Source organism: Schistocerca gregaria, chromosome 6 (assembly GCF_023897955.1).
Source record: "Schistocerca gregaria isolate iqSchGreg1 chromosome 6, iqSchGreg1.2, whole genome shotgun sequence".
Lineage (NCBI taxonomy): Eukaryota > Metazoa > Arthropoda > Insecta > Orthoptera > Acrididae > Schistocerca > Schistocerca gregaria.
The window spans coordinates 269785049-269807690 of NC_064925.1; the positions used below are offsets into that span (position 1 = coordinate 269785049).

At 42.4% G+C, this 22642-nt stretch overlaps 1 protein-coding gene across 1 annotated transcript in view; it reads left to right on the forward strand.

The window, feature by feature from the left end:
• Positions 1-22642, forward strand: part of LOC126278827 (odorant receptor Or2-like) — a 66356-nt gene that overhangs the window by 24352 nt on the left and 19362 nt on the right. Inside the window, exons 3-5 of the mRNA XM_049979102.1 lie at positions 1730-1829; positions 19503-19607; positions 20901-21062. Of these exons, the coding sequence (XP_049835059.1) occupies positions 1730-1829; positions 19503-19607; positions 20901-21062 (367 nt within the window). The remainder of the gene's footprint in view (positions 1-1729; positions 1830-19502; positions 19608-20900; positions 21063-22642) is intronic.

Below are 22642 nucleotides of genomic sequence, written 5' to 3' on the forward strand. Positions count from 1 at the left end.
GCAGAGGCAGTTCTGTTCATGGTACGAATGGAGCGGTCTAAAAATATCTATGAGCACTATGGGACTTAACATCTGTGGTCATCCGTCCCCTAGAACTTAGAACAACTTAAACCTAACTTACCTAAGGACATCACACACATCCATGCCCGAGGCAGGATTCGAACCTGCCACCATAGCGGTCACGCGGTTCCAGACTGAAGCGCCTAGAACCGCACGGCCACACCGGCCGGCGGAGCGGTCTACTGCCTGTCGAATCTCTGGAGCCGCGCGGGATTACCCGAGCGGTTTAGGGCGCTGCAGTCATGCACTGTGCGGCTGGTCCCGGCGGAGGTTCGAGTTCTCTCTAGGGCATGGGTGTATGTGTATTTGACCTTAGGATAATTCTGGTTAAGTAGTGTGTAAGCTTAGGGACTGATGACCTTAGCAGTTAAGTCCCATAAGATTTCACACACATTTGAACATTTTTCAATCTCTGGACCAGTTCGGTATCAAATCAAAGTTTAAATGATTCAAATGACTCTGAGCACTATGGGACTTAACATATATGGTCATCGTCCCCTAGAACTTAGAACTACTTAAACCTAATTAACCTAAGAACATCACACAACACCCAGTCATCACGAGGCAGAGAAAATCCCTGTCCCCGTCGGGAATGGAACCCGGGAACGCGGGCGCGGGATGCGAGAACGCTACTACACAACCACGAGCTGCGGACAAAGTCAAATCAAAGTCACAAGGACTTAAGTCCGGGGAGTATGGTGGATGGTACAGTACTTTCTAGTCCCATCGACCGAACAGAGCAGCCACGACTTGCGTTGTATGCGCCACCGCATTGTCTTTCAAACTGATGGTCAGGCTGCTCAGAAAGTGTCGCCGCTTCTTTCGCAAAGCTGGTCGAAGGTGATGCTCCAAAAACGAACAGGAATACTGTGCATTGACGGTCTGCCGTGGAGGAACGTAATCCGTTTGGATAACACCATCGCAGTCGTACACGAGAATCACACTAACTTTAGACCGTTCCATACGCACCATCAACAAAACAGGCTCTGCTAATGGTATACTACGGCTTCCACATAACTGGCAACGGGTTCTACACAACGTTGGTGACTACTTTTAAGGACAGTAACAGGTGCAAACATGTACCTCTTTTGCATCGGTTGTGAATAAATAGTTGCCAGTATTTAAATTCCAACCCTCTTACTTCCGTTTATCACCTAAGAGGGTAGAAGCATTCACTGTAAGAGACGTAATTTCAGTATATATGAAACATATTTTCCGAAACTCATTAATTCTCTTTCTTTCTAACTCACTAAGTGCTTATATTGCCCCTTTCGCTCCAGTGAATTCTGGTACTTGCTCTCACATTGGCACTTTGTTGCAGGATTTTTCACTGTCTAATCTTCCAGGAAGGCTTTTTTCTCAATTTAATGAACAAAATGGTATATATCGCGTTTTTTAGCATTCATTACAGCAGACTTCACCTCTTCCCGCTTGTACAAAATCAGTTGATCCTCCAAGATTGACTTAATTTTAGTGATTTTTTAGAAGTTCTACAAACGTTCATAAACCTTTGTGTATGGCAGACTAAGAAGGATTCATCTCTGCATAAAACACGATATGTACTAGAGTTTTGTCATACAGATAACAATTCATATGAGTTTGTGACATTTACTTTGTTTCCTTATAGCGCTCATCGGTGAGTGAAGTGGCTTCTGTGTGGTTTGTGCAGGAATGTCGAGCTGCTGCAGAGATGTCTGGGCAGCATTCTGCTGGGACAGAGCCTCTCCATAGGTATTTCTGTGTGCTTCCAACTCTACCAGGTCGCCAAGGTGAGTATTGTTTGTCTAACGCCTGCAATGTTTTTGACTGAAAATATTTCCAAGCAGTTCATTTCAAACTATGGAAGTACCCAAAAACAACAAATCATATACTGTCGAGCTTTAATCCTGAGCTGCTGTCTGTATCCTGTGTCGAATGTGCTCCATTGACTCCCAATATAAAATTATAATCAAAGACGTTTGTTTGGGACATAGCTAAAAGATGGACACTCAACATCGAACGAAATTTTTGTAGCTAACACCTTCGTCGGTGAACTGTACTTCCTGAGGATTCTTTCAATGAATCTTAGTATGACATTTTACTTACCTCGACTAGTTTTGCGTGATCGTTGTACTTGAAATCGCTCCATACATGTAATACCAGTTATTTAGTGGGTTTGACTGCCTTCAATGACTCTTATGCTACCTTATAATTTCTTAATTACTATTCTTTCTTCTTTTTTATGCAATACGTTATATACGTTTATGTTGAGGGTTAACTGTTAACACCTACATCAACCATCTATCTTCTGAAGAACTTGCAATTTTTCTGTGTATAACAGTATCACCTGTGAAAATCCCCGCATAACATCCAACGCTTCCCATTTCGTTATTTACATAAATTGCGAGAGTTGATGGTCTTAAGCGCCCGTGTGAACCATGCCCTTCCTATGGTGAGGAGGCTTCTCTGCCTCGATTATACACATAGTCATATCATAGGTCTAACTACAACGGAGGGATATCAGTTGAGGCGCCAGACAAATGCGTGGTTCCTGAAGAGGGGCAGCAGCCTTCTCAGTAGTTTAAGGGGCAACAGTGAGAATTACTGACTTCTCAAGCCTTGTAACATGAGCCACCATGACCGTGCAGTGCTGCTACTGTGAACAGCTGAAAGAAAGGGGGCAACTACAGTCTTAATATTCCCTGAGGGAATGCTGTTCTACTTTATGGTTCGATGATGATGGCATCCAATTCTCGGTGGGGACCACTCAGGAGTATGTCGTTATCAGACTAAAGAACACTTGCATTCTACAGAGTGGAGCGTGAATGTTAGATGCCTTAATCGGGCTAGTAAGTCAGAAAATTTATAATGGAAATGGATGGATTGAAGCTGGATGTGATGTGGAATTTGAAATTCGATGGTAAGAGGAGTAGGACTTCCGGTCACGTGAGTGCATGTTTATAAATACACAACTGGCCATTAAAATTGCTACACCTCGAAGATGACGTGCTACAGACGCGTAATTTAACCGACAGGAAGACGATGCTGTGATATGCAAATGATTAGCTTTTGAGAGCATTCACACAAGGTTGGCGTCGGTGGCGACATCTACCACGTGCTGGCATGAGCAAAGTTTCCAACCGATATCTCATACACAAACAGCAGTTCACCGGGCGCTCCCTGTTGAAACCTTGCTGTGATGCATCGTGTAAGGATGAGAAATGCGTACCGTCACGTTTCCGACTTTGATAAAGGTCAGATTGTAGCCTATCGCGATTGCGGTTTATCGTATCGCGACATTGCTGCTCGCGTTGGTCAAGATCCAATGACTGTTAGCAGAATATGGAATCGGTAGGTTCAGGAGGGTGGTAATACGGAACGCCGTGCTGGATCCCAATGGCCTCGTATCACTAGCAGTCGAGATGACAGGCATCGTATCCGCATGGCTGTAACGGATCGTGCAGTCACGTCTCGATTCCTGAGTCAATAGATGGGGACGTTTGCAAGACAACAACCATCTGCATGAACAGTTCGACGACGTTTGCAGCAGCATAGACAGTCAGCTCGGAGACCAAGACTGCGGTTACCCTTGACGCTGCATCACAGGCAGAAGCGCCTGCGATGGTGTACTCGACGACGACCCTAGGTGAATGAATAGCAAAACGTCATTTTTTTCGTATAAATCCACTTTCTGAGTACAGCATCATGATGGTCGCATTCGTGTTTGGTGACATCGCGGTGAACGCACATTGAATGCGTGTATCTGTCATCGCCATACTGGCGTATCACCCGGCGTGATAGTATGGGGTGCCATTCGTTACACGTCTCGGTCACCTCTTGTTCGCATTGACGGCACTTTCAAAAGTGGACGTTAGATTTCAGATGTGTTACGACCCGTGGCTCTACCCTTCATTCGATCCCTGCGAAACCGTAGATTTCAGCAGGGTAATGCACGTCCGCATGTTGCAGGTCCTGTACAGGCCTTCCTGGATACAGAAAATGTTCGACTGCTGACCTGGTCAGTACATTCTCCACAACTCTCACCAACTGAAAACTTCTGGTCAATGGAGGCCAAGCAACTGGCTCGTCACAATACGCCACTCACTACTCGTGATGAACTGTCGCATCCTGTTGAAGCTGTATGGGGAACCGTATCTGTACATGCCAACCAATCTCTGTGTGACTCAATGTCGAGGGGTATCAAGGCCGTTATTACGGCCGGAGGTAGTTGTTCTGGGTACTGAGTTCTCAGGATCTATGCACCCAAACTGCGTGAAAATATAATCACATGTCAGTCCTTGTATAATATACTTGTCCAAAGAATACCCGTTTAGCATGTGCATTTCTTCTTGATGCAGCTATTTTAATGGCCAGTAGTGTACATAATATTTAAGTCGTGTCTTCCCCCGGTAGCTGAGTGGTCAGCGCGACAGAATGTAATTCGTAAGGGCCCTGGTTCGATTCCCGGCAGCGTCGGAGGTTTTCTTCACTCAGGGCCTGCGAGTTGTGTTGTCCTAATCATCATCTTTTCATCCCCATAGACGCGCAAGTCTCCGACGTGGCATCAAATCGAAAGACTTGCACCCGGCTAACGGTCTACCGACGGGAGGCCCAAGTCACACGACATTTATTTATTGAGCGGTAACGCAGGACTAAATCTAATAATGAATAAGAATATAGGTATACAGATAAACTACTGTGAACAATGTAGTGAAAGTAATATCGTAGCAAAGACTGACCGGAGGCCCACACCCACCACACACATATATATATATGTCACCCAGCTCCGCACATGAAGGAATTGAAGATATATGTGAAGGTGTAAAGAAAATTGTTCAGATATTTAAAGCGGACAGAAATTTAATTGCGATGAGCGATTTGTAACATTATGACTATTTAGAAGAGCTAATCGGCTACCCGGTGTTTGTACCAGGTAAGATGAATTTGTTGTAGGATTGCAGACCAGGGGCCTGAGAACTCAGGGGTCGCAGCGCAAATACGGGCTTCCTGCTAAGTGACCGGTACGAATGAGTCCAGGTACGAAGACTAGAAACGTCGCTAGAAATGAGGAATCCTGAAGCTGGGAATTTGTACAGCTGGCACTCGCATGCCCTTTGTACAGGAGACGCTTCAGAAAATGAGGGTGTGTCAGACACTCTTAAAGATGGTTAAGTTACAGCTCTTTGAGATTCGACAATAACTCAGTCAGTCAAATATTAGTGCAAATCGGAATCCATCACAGAAACCTTAGACATATCTAATTACACGACAGTATTTCAGTATCTTTAAAACCACAGAAGTTAACATTTCACAGTGAATAAATATTTACACAATGCACCTCTAAATTAACAACTTTTAATAACTGTATGCGTTTTCAACAAACTGCATCTCACATGATACAATTCGACTGTAGCTATAATCGCTAAAGCTGGTGATCTGTATCTTCTTTATTTATGGATTGATGACGTTTTATGTATGTGTTTCATTATGCAAATGTTTACCAGAACTATATATTTGTCACAGTTACACAATAAATGAACACAGCATAACTATCTCACTTCGTTGTACTTGTGTAGTTATTTAATGAACATTTTAATATTTTGCCTTAACTTTCTATAAATATTGATTTAAAATGCTGTTAAAAACCTGTGCTAATTTATAAGCGACCAATCGCGACTGAAAAAAGAAACAAAATTTGCGTCCTTCAAGAAGGTATAAATAGCTGTTTTAGAGATACGTACGGACAATCTGTTGTCATTTGACGTGAGCTCAAGTACGCAAAAATGCTGGCTTATTTATTTATGAATCAACTACGACTTAGATTTATTGTAAATTATCGGAGGGTAACAAAAAATTTGTGACATTTCTTTTTTAAATATTGTTGTAATACATTAGTTTAGTCTGGGAGATAGTCAGCTTTAGTCAGATCGTATCTGTAGAGTTTAAGGGCGATGTACTTTTGGTGGGGATGTCCGGTAGCCAACGGGAAAGAAGACTGTCGTGAAACACTACTGGAGTGAAGTGGATAAGCGATTCTGGACTGCTTATGGTGAGATCTTGAAGAAGACAGATCTATCTAAAGGAACATGAGTGATTCAGGCATCTAGGTGACTGGTTCTGGACGGTGTAAGGCGGATACCAAATTTCAACTCCCAAAAGCCCTTACATTTCGATAGCTCTGAATGTGCTCCAGAGCGGAACTATTAACTTTCGGAACTTGATTTAGAGAACTGATAATAGACTCTGTATGAGTTACTATTCTTCACATAATGTGTATTAGTTAGCAAATCATCATGTTGAACTCTGAACTGTTGTAAGCTGGTGAATCTTTCGGGTACTGTGGTCACGAAATGGACTTACTTTTCTCAAGTTGTTAATGACTATTGAATTTGGGGATTTTGTTACCATTCTCGTATCTCTCTCAACGTAACTTCACTGCATTTGATAAGGGCACATTTGTCTGTTTTTTTGTGAGTATCGTAGGACCACTTTTCGTTTATTTTAGATGACCTTTCTTGAATAAACGTCATTCAATATAATTATCTGCCATCTATATCAATTACAGACATTAAAATGGAGCTCCTGTTATTAAATGTTTCATTATATTGTGTATTTTTGTGTATTTTGTTAACTCGCAATTCTAGCCAAAGCATAGACCATTAGGTTGCAGGATCAAAGCTACAGTTTATTATTCACATCGAATTAACTGCGAGACATGAAAGTAGATGCACGTGGTTCGACAGCATGACTACACCGTGCTTAACTCGAGTACCTAAGATACGAGTAACCACAGGTACAGACGCCGCTGGTTACCTCGTATGGGATGATGTTAGGACGAGCAACTACTCAGCAGCAACCTTTAGCTACCAACGCAGACTGGAATTCCATACCAGAAAAGGAAGAAAATTGGAAATAGTAGATGAATATGGACTGGGGGAATAGAATGAAGAGGAAGCCACATGGTAGAATTTTACAGAGAGCATAATTTAATCATTAATCATAGTTGGGTTAAGAATCATGAAAGGATGTTGCAGCAAAAGGTGAAGAAGAGAGGGAAAATAGCGCACTTGCCTATAAACATGTAGCTTAGACATTTCCTAACAGATACTCCGCCGCATCGGAAAACATCTCATTGGGCACAGGAAGTGGATTTGATACAAAGATGACGGATGTTCCGTTCATTCCGAGAAGATATTTACAGTCTTTCGTAGTAGATCTCTAGCAGACCACTAGATTGCTCGTTCGGGAAACACTAAATGAGTTTCGCGCTCACACACTTAATACATACAGAGGACGGGAAAAAATGGTTCAAATGGCTCTGAGCACTATGGGGCTTAACATCTATGGTCATCAGTCCCCTAGAACTTAGAACTACTTAAACCTAACTAACCTAAGGACATCACACAACACCCAGACATCACGAGTCAGAGAAAATCCCTGATCCCGCCGGGAATCGAACCTGGGAACCCGGGCGCGGGAAGCGAGAACGCTACCGCGCGACCACGAGCTGCGGACAGGAGGGCAGAGGGAAGGAGGGAATGAAAACGAGAGATCTAAGAAAAGTGCTGCACAACACAGACCTGTCCTGAGACAAATACAGATGAAATACAATATTGTCTGTCCGGATTCGTTTAATAGCACTTATCAGTGCTGGAGGTCAACATTTTAAGCATTTCATGAGCCACCTGCAATAATAAACACGCAAACTGCATCTTAGTTACGTGTCTGCGTCCATTTGGTACAGTAGGACAGAAATTTGCCCTAAGTCTTCACCTGTTATTTTGTTACTATTCAAAAATATTATATTTGGTCAAATTCCACATATATTCTACCATTGAAGTTCTATTAGAAGGCTCTTTCCACAGCAACGTGAAATACATATCGTTCGATCCAATAAGTTGTAAGTAGGCTGTTTAGGTTTTCTTATTGGTAACGCCACATAGCGCTCGGTATGAAAAAATCACTGGCTGTGCCGTGTGCAGTCTGTGTTTAGTTAGCATTGTTGTCTGCCATTGTAGTGTTGAGCACTGGCAGCTGGATGCTAACAGCGCGTAGCGTTGCGCAGTTGGAGGTGAGCCGCCAGCAGTGGTGGACGTGGGGAGAGAGATGGCGGAGTTTTGAAATTTGTAAGAATTGGTGTCATGAACTTATAAAGGTAAATACATTGTTTGTTCTCTATTAAAATCTTTCATTTGCTAACTGTGCCTATCAGTAGTTAGTGACTTCCGTAGTTTGAATCATTTAGTAAGTGATTTGTGAAACATATAGGTTAATGTTAGTCAGGGCCATTCTTTCGTAGGGATTTTTGAAAGTCAGATTGCGTTGCGCTAAAAACTATTGTGTGTCAGTTTAAGCACAGTCTTGTACAATTTTTCTAAGGGGACGTTTCAAAGTCGACAACGATAAATGAAATTAAAATCTTACCTGCACCACAAAATTTGTCACACACCCCCTATAACTAAGGGAAAATCGCATCTCGATAAATTTACTTGTTGGGTCGCCTGACTCAGTTCTCTCACGCTGTAGGTGATTGGTGTGACGGGTAGCGATTTTTTCATGCAAATGACGAGAAGTGCAATTCATATATCCGGCTAAACGTATACAACTTACTGTAACTGTAATGGAGTTGCCACGAGATGACACATTGTTAATGCAGGCTCAGTAACTTATACTGAATGTTGCACTTCAAAGTGACGCAGATACGTGATACCATTTTTCAACATGTCACAACGGTCGGTACATGCCACCAAACGTTCAGTTGCTCAACGATGGAAATCTGCTCCTTCATTACGGAACCAATCGACAGCAGCTGTCTGAATGTCCACAGCACTGGGAAATTTCCTTGCAATAGATGGTATTTTAGCTCGACGAAAGTTGCTTGGACTTTACTGTCTGTGTCGATATAAAGAGCTACTGTGCGGCACTCGTGGAAATTTTAGCACCATTTGACAACTGCTAGACACGACGATGGATTCCATTTGACCAGGGAAATCTTTGTACGGCGTGTACAACTCCGAAGTACATACTTTTATAGCTACGATGCCATTTAACTTACATAGTGCGACGCACCTGTCATCCGTCCAGCAGCAGAACGTTGCAGAAAACCATTACATTCTGGAGTGTCTAAGTGTCTACGAATATTAAAACTGATAATTCCGCTATCTGATCAACGTTATTCGTCGTAACACCCTCATGCAACCCTATTAGAAGGCAATAGCTTCTTTGTTGCCTCATGGTGAAAATACGACTACCCTTACGATATTCTTCCACACCTTTGCCCGTGTCGAAAGTTGTTCTATCCTGCATAATGATACATCGATCGTTACATATGCGCCCAGAAAAAGTCCAGTAATATATCTCAAATTTTGTACATAGTTTCTCGAAGTATGTGTCTATGTCTCATAACACATCCGTAGATACGTCCGTGAACTGAACGGTCGGAATACCTTAGTGAGTTCTAGTGCCACGATCGTTTCATCTGTAAATTGATGGGCTATTATTACTTCTAATAGTAAACTGCAAACGATCACAGCAGCACTTTTCCTCATATTTGTATCACTAAATATTTTGCGTTTCCTCCATATTGGAAATATGTTATTGTGTATACAGTTGGGGTCTTGGATAGATATGGTGTCGGTGATTTGTTGCAATAGAACGCGCATAAGGCCATCAGTGGAAGCCTTAGAATGTGTCAGATTTATTTGCATGATTTAGGTATTTTGTTGTGAATCAAGTGTACCGTTCAAATACATCGTCTTACGGGTGGGAAACAACAGCAGCGCAAGTTTTGATGTTACATCTCTTCTCTAAAACAGAAAGCTGTTACCGCTGGTATGCATCTTGGTACATTCTGCAGCGTTAGTAGCAATCTAATAATTTGTGGTGTACATTTATGTCTTCCATCTAATAATTTGTGGATTACTTTTATGTTCCAATAAACTGTCACTGAGCTTCTTAGTTTCCTATGATTATTTGGCTATTAGTACATTTTAATAAAGAGTTCTGAGTCTTCTCGTCATGGACAATATTAATCAGTCTGTTCATACCAGTATGACAAATTTTTCATTGGTATTCCTGAAATTATTGAAGGGCTTTAAGAATTTGAACATCTCAGGCAAATGGGAAGCACGTGAAATTTGAGAAGGATGTATCAAGTTATCTGAGTGATTACAATATCGAGTCACATTCAGATGGAAATTAGCAGTATGAATATACTGAGCACGCGCTTTGGCCTGGTTCCATTAGCTGATATCGTTAAGAAGGGTGTCATAAAGCCACTGTATCCTCACCTGAGACAAGCTGGCACTCAGTTGTAACTCGTCCTTCATATCACAGATACACACACTGCAACGGAGTTAGAGTCTAAGCTAGACCAGGGCATATTGCATCAGGGACAGTTCTGGGGATCTTTCTTGATCAACATCAAGCAGACAAATAACAGGGAAATCTGCCATTCTAGTCGACGATTATCGTGTTGGAAAATGGCACCATAATACAGTCACATGGCAATTAACACTTGTTGACAGGGAATGTCGTGAGGTGCCATTCAGACACAAGAGTTTCCTCAATTGGTGCCTGTTGTGACAAGTCATACCCGCTTGCTCCTCACACCAAGATGTCAGGCGTAAAAATGCTGTGGCTCTCCAAAACATTAGAAGAGTATGATTTTTCCCTATGTCGCCACTTTGCAGGCCGACGATAGTCATCTGGGATAGAACAGAACAGTGACTCATCGCTGAACACAATGCAACGCCATTCATCGGCAGTCCATGATTCCCGGTCATGGTACCATTTCCAAAGCGATCCATTGTGCTGTTGTGTTGACGGCAGTACAACAATGGGACGTTAAATTCCTGGTCCGGCTCCTGTTAATCTCCGACCACTGATGTTGGATGAAGTAGCGTTGCAGGAATCCCATTACTGTCTTGTTATCTGATGATGGACGCATGTGTGAAAGGGCTACGATGTGCTAGATGCGCAATAGGGCGATACTTCATTGCAGCGGTCGTATGTGGTAGACCAAAACCTTGACTACGAGTATGTATGATCCACATGTTCCCATGTAGTCAAAAATCGAACATGGGACCACTAACACATCAGAATGTCCCACAAATCTGGATATAGCCCAGTTTCACCTACTGTACAACTAGATATCCAGAATTAGATAATGATAACGTTGTCTTACACGAGCATAGAGCATCTTCTTTTCCCTTACTCCAACGATGTGTGCGTATACGAAGTAACGTTGACATCTGATCGGTTGTTTTACGTGCTTCACTTTCTCTGACAACTAGTGTACAATAAAAATGCGTAACATTAGGAAGAGAGAATGGAAAATATTTGCTCTGTAGATGTGTGTGGTTTGATTACTAAGTGTTGAATAACACAGAAGAGCAACAAGGTCAAAGACTTTCATCGATTTGTGACGAATATTTTGGAGTAGACTAAATGAACAGTGCTAGCATATGCAATATTATATTATCGTTAGTGCTTTATGTCAGTGTCGAAAACGCGCTAAGTGTTAAACGCAAATGGTACAAACTATGTTACGCCCATATTTTAGATTCATTTAACTAAATTCATTCCGATGCTCGTAATGTTATGACATTACGTCGCCTTACAATCATGCTGCGTTTTTATGACTCATCATTCTGATGTCCGCTCCGGTAGCTGAGTGGTCAGCGTGACAGAATGTCAATCCTAAGGACCCACGTTCAATTCCCGGCTGGGTCGGAGATCTTCTTCTCTCAGGGACTGAGCGTTGTGTTGTCCTAATCATCACCCTTTCATCCCCATCGACGCGCAAGTCGCCGAAGTGGCGTCAAATCGAAAGACTTGTACCTGGCGAACGGTCTATCCTACGGGAGGCCTTAGTCATACGACATTTACATTTACACTATTCCGGTGAACAAAAATTGCTAGCAACTTAGCCACCTCCAGAATACCTGTAATACTTCATGATTAACATTCTAGCCTGAATAATGGCCTGAATTTGGCGAGGAATAGAGTCAGCAAGTTTCATCAGATAAACCATGTTTAGTACAGGCTACTTATTGATAATTTGATCGCACAGAGCTACCTAATGGCAGGGATGTTGGTTGCTACGTTCCATTCGCTGTTCAAAGTAGCCCAAGACCATTTTACAGTGCCTATACTGAGTGTTTTAGCAGGGCAGTCTGGGTTCCTAGGTGTTCGTCAATCCTGCGAACTTCGCTGTTATCATCTTGGATGAAAATAATGTTCTTGTCATACTCAGCACACAGACAGTCTAACGTAACAGTCGCGACCCTCCGCCTCTATTTTGTTACCCACCATGACGGCAGCACCAAGCGGGCGGCAAGTGATTCTGCAGAGTACAGTTTTTGAGTGACTTCAAGTGCTATTGTTGACATTGATTTTTAACAAAGTTTTTTACAATATGGAGTGTATGTGGTGCCGTAGCTGATGGTAACTGAAAAAAAGCACAACATTTGTCATTCATTTGTTTCCTGACGATGCTAGGAGATATGAAACGGTAGATTACAGAACAGTTTATTTACGATTCTCTTGTAACGTATAGATACCTACGAAAGATTATCGTTTACTTTTAAGGACAGAAAATGGCTATTGAACTGTGGAAGACCTGACCTTATGTAGGAAGACTTCGTACATCAGCCCAACAACGTGAAGTTTTCTTCGCTCCACTTCCAGCCAAATCAATGATCGCAGAACGTAGTAAACGTGAATGAAATGTAATTCGTAACTAATTTAAGGTACCAAATAAGCCGCCACGAATTTAGCTGAAGGAAAAACCGCACAGACGTCATAACAAAACGTGAAAAAGTAATAAAATTGTTTCCCAACAGGTAAGAAACCTGTTCGAAAATTCTTGTTGCATTTGAGCAATGAACGGCAAGAATCTTCAATGTATTCGCTCCTAAAGTAAATGTAACTACATTTCCAAAAGTTTTAGTTTATCAGAAAGTCAATTGAATTGTAAGAATTGGAGAATCATTAGCCTCCATAAGTTTTTACGTGTCAAGGAAATTTCCATCATACTAAGAACAGACAACAAAAAAAGTATATTCATCCAATGAAAGAAATATGTATCCACACTACTGGACATTAAAATTGCTACACAAATAAGAAATGCAGATGATAAACGGGTATTCTCTGGACAAATATATTATACTGGAAATGACATGTGATTACATTTTCACATAATTTGGGTGCATAGATCCTGAGAAGTCAGTACACAGAACAACCACCTCTGGCAGTAATAACGGCCTTGATACGCCTGAGCATTGAGTCAAACAGAGATTGGTTGGCGTGTACAGGTATAGCTCCCCATACAGCTACAAAAGCATACGACAGTTCATCACGAGTAGTGACTGGCGTATTGTGACAAGCCAGTTGCTCGGCCACCATTGACCAGAAGTTTTCAATTGGTGAGAGATCTGGAGAAAGTGCTGGCCAGGGCAGCAATCGAACATTTTCTCTGTATCCATAAAGGCCTGTACAGGACCTGCAACATACGGACGTGCATTCTCCTGCTAAAATCTAGGGTTTCGCAGGTATCGAATGAGGGGTAGAGCCACGGGTCGTAACACATCTGAAATGTAACGTCCACTGTTCAAAGTCCGGTCAATGCAACGAGAGGTGACCGAGAGGTGTAACCAATGGCACCCCATACTTATCATGCCGGGTGATACGCCAGTACGGCAATGACGAATACACGCTTCCAATGTGCGTTCACCGCGATGTCGCGGGTGGGACTATCATGATGCTGTAAACAGAACCTGGATTCATCCGGAAAAATGACGTTTTACTGTGGTACATCTAGGTTCGTCGTTGAGTACACCATAGCAGGCGCTCCTGTCTGTGATGCAGCGTCAAGGGTAATGGCAGACATGGTTCCGAGCTGATAGTCCATGCTGCTTCAAACGTCGTCGCACTGTTCGTGCAGATGGTTGTTGTCTTGCAAACGTCCCTACCTGTTGACTCAGGAATCGAGACGTGGCTGCACGATCCGTTACAGCCATGCGGATAAGATACCTGTCATCTGGACTGCTAGTGATACGAGACCGTTGAGATCCAGCACGGCGTTCCGTATTACCCACCTGAATCCACCGATTCCATATTCTGCTAACAGTCATTGGATCTCGATCAACGCAAGCAGCAATGTCGCCATACGATAAACCGCAATGGCGATAGGCTACAATCCGACCTTTATCAAAGTCGGAAACGTGATGGTACGCATTTCTCCTACTTACACAAGGCATCACAACAATGTTTGACCAGGCAAAGCCGATCAACTGCTGTTTGTGTATGAGAAATCGGTTGGGAACAATCCTCATGGCAGTAGGTTGTAGGTATCGCCACCGGCGCCAACCTTGTGTGAATGCTCTGAAAAGCTAATCTTTTGCATATCACAGCATCTTCTGCCTGTCAGTTAAATTTCGCGTCTGTAGCACGTCATCTTCGTGGTGTAGCAATTTTAATGGACAGTAGTCTATATTCCCTTGTTGTTAGCAGAGCAAGCTGCAATTACACACATATTCGAAAGTACTTCTTCGTGTGTATGTTGTAGCTTATGTCACTGAACCAGTGAAATTAAGCTTTTTCTACATTTATTTCATGATAATTCATGTGCCTAGGTAATTTACTAATGTTTGGTAAGAGGAAGTATAACAAATGTTTCAAATGGCTCTGTGGACTATGAGACTTAACATATGAGGTCATCAGTCACCTAGAACGTAGAACTACTTAAACGTAACTAACCTATGGACATCACACACACCCATGCCAGAGGCAGGATTCGAATCTGCGACTGTAGCGGTCGCGCGCTTCCAGACTGAAGCACCTAGAACCGCCAGGCCTCACCGGACTGCGAAGTATAACAATTATTTTATTAATTAAGTAGAAAGACAACAACAAGTACATTATCCTTACGACACATGTCAGTGTCTGCTTACCCACGGCTTGCAGTGATAGTGTCGCTTCACCTGTGAAACAGTAACGAGTTTCACGCCAGAGAGCGTCGCGAGTTATGTCTTCCCTGTGATATAGATACAGAAGCAAGGGCATCAGTAGGTCACCGCGAATCTTAAGATACACATCCTGGCTCATGTTCATGGTAATGTGAATGTGTGGGTCCAAATGACGTTAGGCTAAACATCATGTAAATATCGCAAGCGTGAACACCACCATGCACACACCGTGAATTAAACACCCCATTGGGCATCGGTGCAATCGTCGCTTTACATTATTTGAAGAGAGGAAAAATCACTATTAGGACCCCAGGCAGCTATTGTTGAGTTTAACATTATATCACGGTTAGTGCAGGCACATTATTGTTTCGCTGGACAATATATACGCTCAAGCTGGAAATAATTTTAATCGACGTTAGGCATGTCAAACAAGACTTAAATGGGTTTTTGACCATTTCTGGCTTGTGGTAAACTTCTGACGGCCGAAAAACAGTTTTTCGCTTATAAGCCGGAAACGGTACATCCTACAAAAAATTTTCAAAGTGCTGTAATGAAAGTAGTTGAGTGCAACTAAAAGATACCCATCCAGTAAGATTCCGTAAATGCCGTTCGTTGAGTTTTGTTAAGGACTCCTTAACTGCCATGAGCGTATAGCCCAAAGCACAATTAGTTTATAATCCTAAAACAGGTACAGAATACCGCTATCATGACCAAGAATCTTTGAAATGAAACAAGGCAATACTGCATACATCAAATATTTAATAAAATTTAATGTAATTGTAAAACTAGAATTATTTAAGATAAAATCGTCACAGTAACATAAAAAGCCTTATATATGGAAAACAGTATCTTCATAATAAAATACTATGAGCTCGTAGGCGAACTAGCAGGTCATGATTACAGTTAATGAGCCTGGTCTTTTTTAACGCTACTATAACTGGTGACCAACATCGCACGAGACAGTTACATATTCTTAAGTATTCTTCAGTAGGTTAATTTTTGGTGGTTTTTAAATCGTCTTCTACCGGTTCTTCACGTTCATTTACGAGGTGTTTTAGGTATATTTGATTAATGCTTTACAGCATTAATTATAATATTTCACATGATCGTTCCTATCCTTTACGTGTTGTGTATTTATGTTTCTGGTTTTTGCTTTTGAGTGTAGTGGTTAGAACAGGACCAGGGTTTGCTATTTATTAAGCTCATTTTCCACTGTAGTTCCAGGTAAACTGATGTTCACCTCCCGGGTGAAATTTGTCGTTTTTGAACGAATAAAGACAATTGTGCAACCCAGGACAGTTTTTTAGTATTAAATGGCTTAAACTGTAACTAGTCTATCGAGATGACTTTTATACGCATATTCCCGCCTCATTTTTAATTTAATATGGCGTACCCTCTTAACTTGCTTATAATGCTTTAAATTGTATGCATTCTGTTGCCGCGAAAGAAATTTTGGCACACTGAGTTACCACCTTGCTGGACCTCACACCAACAAGAGGCCGGATTTCCCAGTGTCACGAACCCAGGTACTGATACTCGATGTTAACTGATTTCCCTCTGCTAGTCGTGCTATTACGTGCAGTGTCGCTATCGCCAGTAGCAGATTCAGTAGTCATGTTTCACTACAGGTTAGCAGGCATCTCAAGCCACTATGTGCTCACAAACGGCGCTCGCGTGTCGCAAGTCTCACGCATGCCGCTCTCCTTCTGACTTCAAAGCAGACCGCGGGGTCTGCAGAGTCCTGTCCTCACCATCCGTATGTAGCGTCTGGCTGAGCAGCTGCTCGTGCAACGAGCGAGGGATTTCATCCACGCTGAATCTGTGTTTAAATCCCAACCCAACATCATCCATCATCTCTAGGTTTTTAGTCCCTTGTAGGAGAAGAAGATTGTGTAATAACTATACTGTCAGAAACTATTTGTCCAGTAATAGCTCCGACAGCTTTCTCATCCTCAGATGAACATTTGTCTCTATCTCTATCCCTTTGTTCGCCTGGCGAGATCATCTTGAAAAATTATTCTCAGATGACCAGCAGCTGCGATGTCAATTTGTCGATACATTTGTGGAACGTCTCCGGATACATCATATCGCATTTGACATGGACAATAAGACGACTTGTAAAAGTGCCGGAATAAAATGTAGCATGGACTTGAGTAATGTTTGCAGTAATTCTGGAGGGAACTGAAACCATGAATTCGGCAGAGCTCTCCATCAATCATTAAGTGTGTGAGGTGCTGGGAGCCTCTTTTGAACCGCACGTTGCAAGGCATTCCAGATATGCACAATAATGTTCATGTCTGGGGAGTTTGGTGGACAATGGAAGTATTTAAACTCAGACGAGTGTTCCTGGACCCAATCTGTAGTAATTTTCGACTGTGGAGTGTAGCATTGTCCTGCTGGAATTGCACAGTGAACATGAACTGATGCAGGTGATCAGACAGCGTGCTTCCGTACGTGTCACCTGTCAGGACAATGTCCAGACTTATCACGGGTCCCATATCACTCGAACTGCACACGCCCCACACCATTACAGAGCCTTCTCCAGCTTGAAGAGTCCCAATGGATTCATGAGAGAGTCTCCACACCCGTACATGTCCATCCGCTGGATACAAATTGAAACGAGACTCGTCCGAGCAGGCAACATGTTTCTAGTCATCAACAGTCCAATGTATATGCCTATGGTCCTAGGCGAGGAGTAAATGTTTCTGTAGTGGAGGCATCCCGAGTACACAAAAGGGCCTTCGGCTCTAAAAGCCCATATCAATGATGTTTCGTTGAATGGTTCGCACGCTGGCACTTTTTGTTGTCCCAGCACTGAAATCTACAGCAATTTGCAGAACGGTTGCACTTCTGTCACGTTGAACGATTCTCTTCAGGCGTTGTTGGTGCCGTTTTTGCACGATACTTTTCCGACCGCAGAGATGACGAAGAATTGATGTTTTGCCGGATTCCTAATGTTCACGGTACACGCGTCAAATGTTCTTACAGCAATATCCCCACTTCATCGCTACCTTCGAGATGCCATGTCGCATCGCTCGCGCTCCGATTATCAGAACACGTTCGAACTCGCTTAAATCTTGATAACCTGCCATTGTAACAGGAGTAACCGATCTAGCAACTGCGCCAGACACTTGTGTTATATAGGCATTGCCGACAGCATCTACGTATTCTTCCTGTTTGGATATTTCTGTATTTGAATACGCATGTCTATACCAGTATACACCTGAAGGTGGCAAGGGTCAAACACAGCGAGCGAAAGAGCATTCACAATTTGCGCAGTTAGAAGAGTCGATGGGCAGGAAAGGGTAGCAGTGAATGAGAACGGATTGAGAGAGGGTTGCAGCCTATCTGCGATGTTATTCAATCTGTACAGTGAGCAAACAGTAAGGGAAGCAGAACAAAAATTTGGAGTAGGAATTAAAGTTCATGGAGAAGAAATAAAAGCTTCGACGTTTGCTGACTACATTGCAATGCTGTCAGAGACAGCAGAGGACCTGGAAGAGCAGTTGAAGGGAATGGGCAGTGTCTTGAAAGGATACAAGAAGAACATCACCAAAAGCAAAACCAGGATAATGGAAGGTATTCGAATGAAATCAGGTGACGCTGAGGGAATTAGATTAGGGAATGAGATACTTGAAGTAGTAGATGCGTTTTGCTGTTTGGGGAGAAAAATAACTGACGATGGTCGAAGTAGAGAGGATGTAAAATGTAGTCTGGCAATGGCAAGGAAAGCGTTTCTGAAAAAGAGAAATTTGTTAATATCGAGCATATATTTAAGTGTGGTGAAGTCTTTTCTGAAAGTATTTGTATGGAGGGTAATGATGTGTGGAAGTGAAATATGGACGATAAATAGTTCTGTGGTGCTACGTCAGAATGCTAAAGACTAGATGGGTGGATCACGTAACTAATAAGGTACTGAGTAGAATCGTGGAGAAGAAGAATTTGTGGCACTACTTGACTAGAATACGTTATAGGTTGGTAGGACACGTTCGGATGCATCAAGGAATCATCAATTTAGTATTGGGGGGAAGCGCAGAGGGTAAAAATCGTAGGGTGAGACCAAGGGACGAATACACTAAAGAGATTCAGAAGGATGTAGGTTGCAGTAGGTACTGGGAGATGAAAGCTTGCACAGGATAGAGTAAGGTGGAAATCTGCATCAAACTAGTCTGTGACCTGAAGACCACAACAACAATCAGTTTCTTGGGCCCGTCGGTATAGTTAGTGCAGTGTAACTGAAAATTACTGTAGCTCGATTATTTTATAACAAATATAAATCCCAAGAGGAGTACCCACTGGTAGTATAAAACGCAAAGCCCGCGGCTCAGCCGCAAATAAAACATAGTTGTTCGGAAAAATATTAGTTTTATTTATCGAGGTACATGCAGAAATTTTATTTTTAGTTTTTAGTTATTTTTAATTTTTATTTTCTTCACAACAGTGGTGACTGTGGTAACAGTGGGCTTGTTTTGTATTTGTATACGTTTGTTCTAGAACGCAGAGAGCCTCCAAGATGCCGGAAAGTACAGCAGCTACCTGTTCACCATGTTCGCCGAGCTCTTTGTCTACTGTTGGTTCGCAGATGACTTGATTTCAGAGGTAAGTTCCTCAGAGGCTCTAAAGATCATCGTATGAAATTCTATAGAATCGGAAACGCTTGACATAAAGACGCACTGAACACCAATGACAAGGGTTTGGTTGTTATGAATACTGTTATTCAATGTAATAATGTAACACAAGACAGCTCTCACTACCGTTTGCATCAGTGCGAAGATTCAAGAGATATCTGTTGTGTTCTCTTGTGTTAACCGTCGGCGTTGCTCAGTGCTTCTCATTCCTCATCGAAAATGTTCTCGATGTTTCGGTACACAGATACTCCTCCTTAGCCCTCCGTTATAATTTGATATTACCCCAACAATTAAAACCAGATCTGGTCCATCTCATTAAAAACCCTTTAGGGCGCAGTGGTGCATTATCTTATAAAATACTTTGAACCCAAAAATGGTAAAATAGTAAAATAATCGACGTTTCAGCGGTGTTACAGTGGAATTCCTCATGTCATAGAGTTTAAAATACTGAAACAATCAACGTTCCGGCCTTGTTGTGGCATTTTCTCTTAGTAATTTCTCATTTTAAGTGTTTCACAGGACCACGCTGCTGTACACCCACGATTATCTCAATGAGATTAATCGTGGAACCCTACGTATATATGTCAGAACTAACTTATTTCCGCCACACATCTTCCGCAGTTTGTGTACCAGGCTCTCCTCTTTTCTTCGAAGCTAGAATGATAAACTCTATAGAGATGTCTCCTCCAAATTCCTCTCTATTCTCGTTTACAAGCAGCATGAACAACGTTTTAAAAGTATCAAATCACTCACAGTTATAATTCTTTCGCTTTTCTTCCCCCGAAGCTCAATCAACTATATTTTCACAAGCTAACAGAACAAACACTTGCACTGATCGGGGAGAGTATAGAGACCACACATAAGAAGATACATAAAAGTTATTATTCATCCTTGCGAATTATAAAAATACGTCGTAAGTGCTTGAAAGTAGCAGTTCTGCAAGAACAGATCAGTCAGTTTTTGTAGGTAATAAGTAGGATTGTAAAGAGCACTAGCTACTTGATCACTTTGCTGCTCTGGCTAGTAACATTACCAGACTAGGAGCCCAGAACACAGTGTGGAATTTAATTTTGTAGTTCTCAAATGACTACGGCACCACGCTGATCTTTGTTAAAGCGAATGATCTTTCTCCGTGAAATTAAGTAATTTCGACTTTCTTGCTGAGAACATAGCTTATATTCCAGAAACAGTAGACATCAGCGTCGTATGTGACTCAGTACTACGTGGAAAAGTTAAGAGTTGACAGGGGCCGTGCTTGTTGCAGAGTGAGAACGTGGCGCAGGCGGCGTACGACGCGGTTCCATCGCTGCTGGAGTGTCCCACGTCCATTAAACGGTCGCTGCTTATACTGATGCAACGAGCTCAACGGCCGCTGAGCCTCACAGCTGCCGGGCTCTTCCCTCTCTCCAGGGAGTCCTTCGTGTCGGTGAGGATAGCTACTTCACCCTTTCTTAACATACACTCTTCACTGTTACATCACTACATTTATTTCTGTTTGAGGATGGCCACTGTGCAGGCATTTCTTTTTCTACTCTGCGGGACACAAGCGTTGCGAAGGTTGTTTCAACTACGTTGCAGAAATTTCACCGGATGGCCTTTACACACCCTTCATACAGTCCGGGTTCCTCCCCATCGGATTTCCGTATTTTGGAAGCTCTAAAAAAAAGGTTCAAATGTGTGTGAATTGCTATGGGACCAAACTGCTGAGATGATCGGTCCCTATACTTACACACTATTGAAACTAACTTATATGAAGAACAACACAACAACACACACACCCATGCCCGACGGAGGATTCGAACCTCCGGCGGGAGGGGCCTCACAATCCGTCACATGGCAACTCAAACCGTGCGGCCACTAACGGCCGTGGTGTTGCCTCAAAGGAAAAGTGCACGCCTGGATGCAATCAAGTTTCAGTAGGCAACCACAAATATTTTCCTGGAATGCGCTGGCATTATTGTCTCACAATGAGATAAATGTATTAATTAATTTTGAAACAGTAAACAGTGTACTTACGTTTTCTCCATGTGTCTCGTTTTACTTTGAGTGTACCATTGTGTGTAACCAGTGTTCAGACTGGTTTGATGCGGCCGGCCACGACTTCCTCAACCTTTGCCAACCTCTTTATCTCAGAGTAGCACTCGCAACCTGCCTCCTCAATTACTTGCTGCATGTATTTCTCTAGTACCACTGAAGGTGTTCCGCGATGTCTTACGAGATGTATTACCATTCTATCCCTTCTTCTTTTCAGTGTTTTCCATAAATTCCTCTCCTCCGTAACTTATCAGTACACGTGATTTTCAACATTCTTCTATAGCACTACATCTCAAATGCTTTGGTTCTTTCTGTTCCTGTAATCCCACAGTTTATAATCCACTGCCGTTTAATAGAGTGCTCCAAGCGTACATTTTCATAAATTTCCTCCTCAAAATAAGGCCTGCATTTGATACTAATAGACCTCTCTTGGACAGAAATGCCCTTTTTGCCAGTACTAGTTTGCTTATTATGCCCTCCTTGGTCCGCCTATGGCGCCTAGGCTGCAAAATTCCTTAATATCAACTGCTTCGTGATCACAAATCCTGACGTTAAACTTCTCGCTGTTCTTATTTCTGCTACTTCTCCTTACTTTCGTCTTTCTTGATTTACTCTCAATCCGTACTCTGTACTCATTGAACTATTCATTCCATTCAGCAGGTCATGTAACTCTTCTTCACTCGGTCTGAGGTGTCTTGTCACTGTCAGTGCGGCTTCCCCCGTCGGAGGTTTGAGTCCTCCTTCGGGCATAGGTGTGTGTGTCGTGCTTAGCGTAAGTTAGATTAAGTAGTATGTAAGCTTAGGGACCGATGACCTTACCACAAATTTCCAAATTTTGTTCTTCACTTTAATTGAGAACAGCAATGGCATCAGAGAATCTTATCTTTCCATCTTAAGTCATTGGACTTTCGGTGTATAGATTGAACAAATGGGACAAAATACTGCACCATTCTCTTCCACCCTGCTTTAATC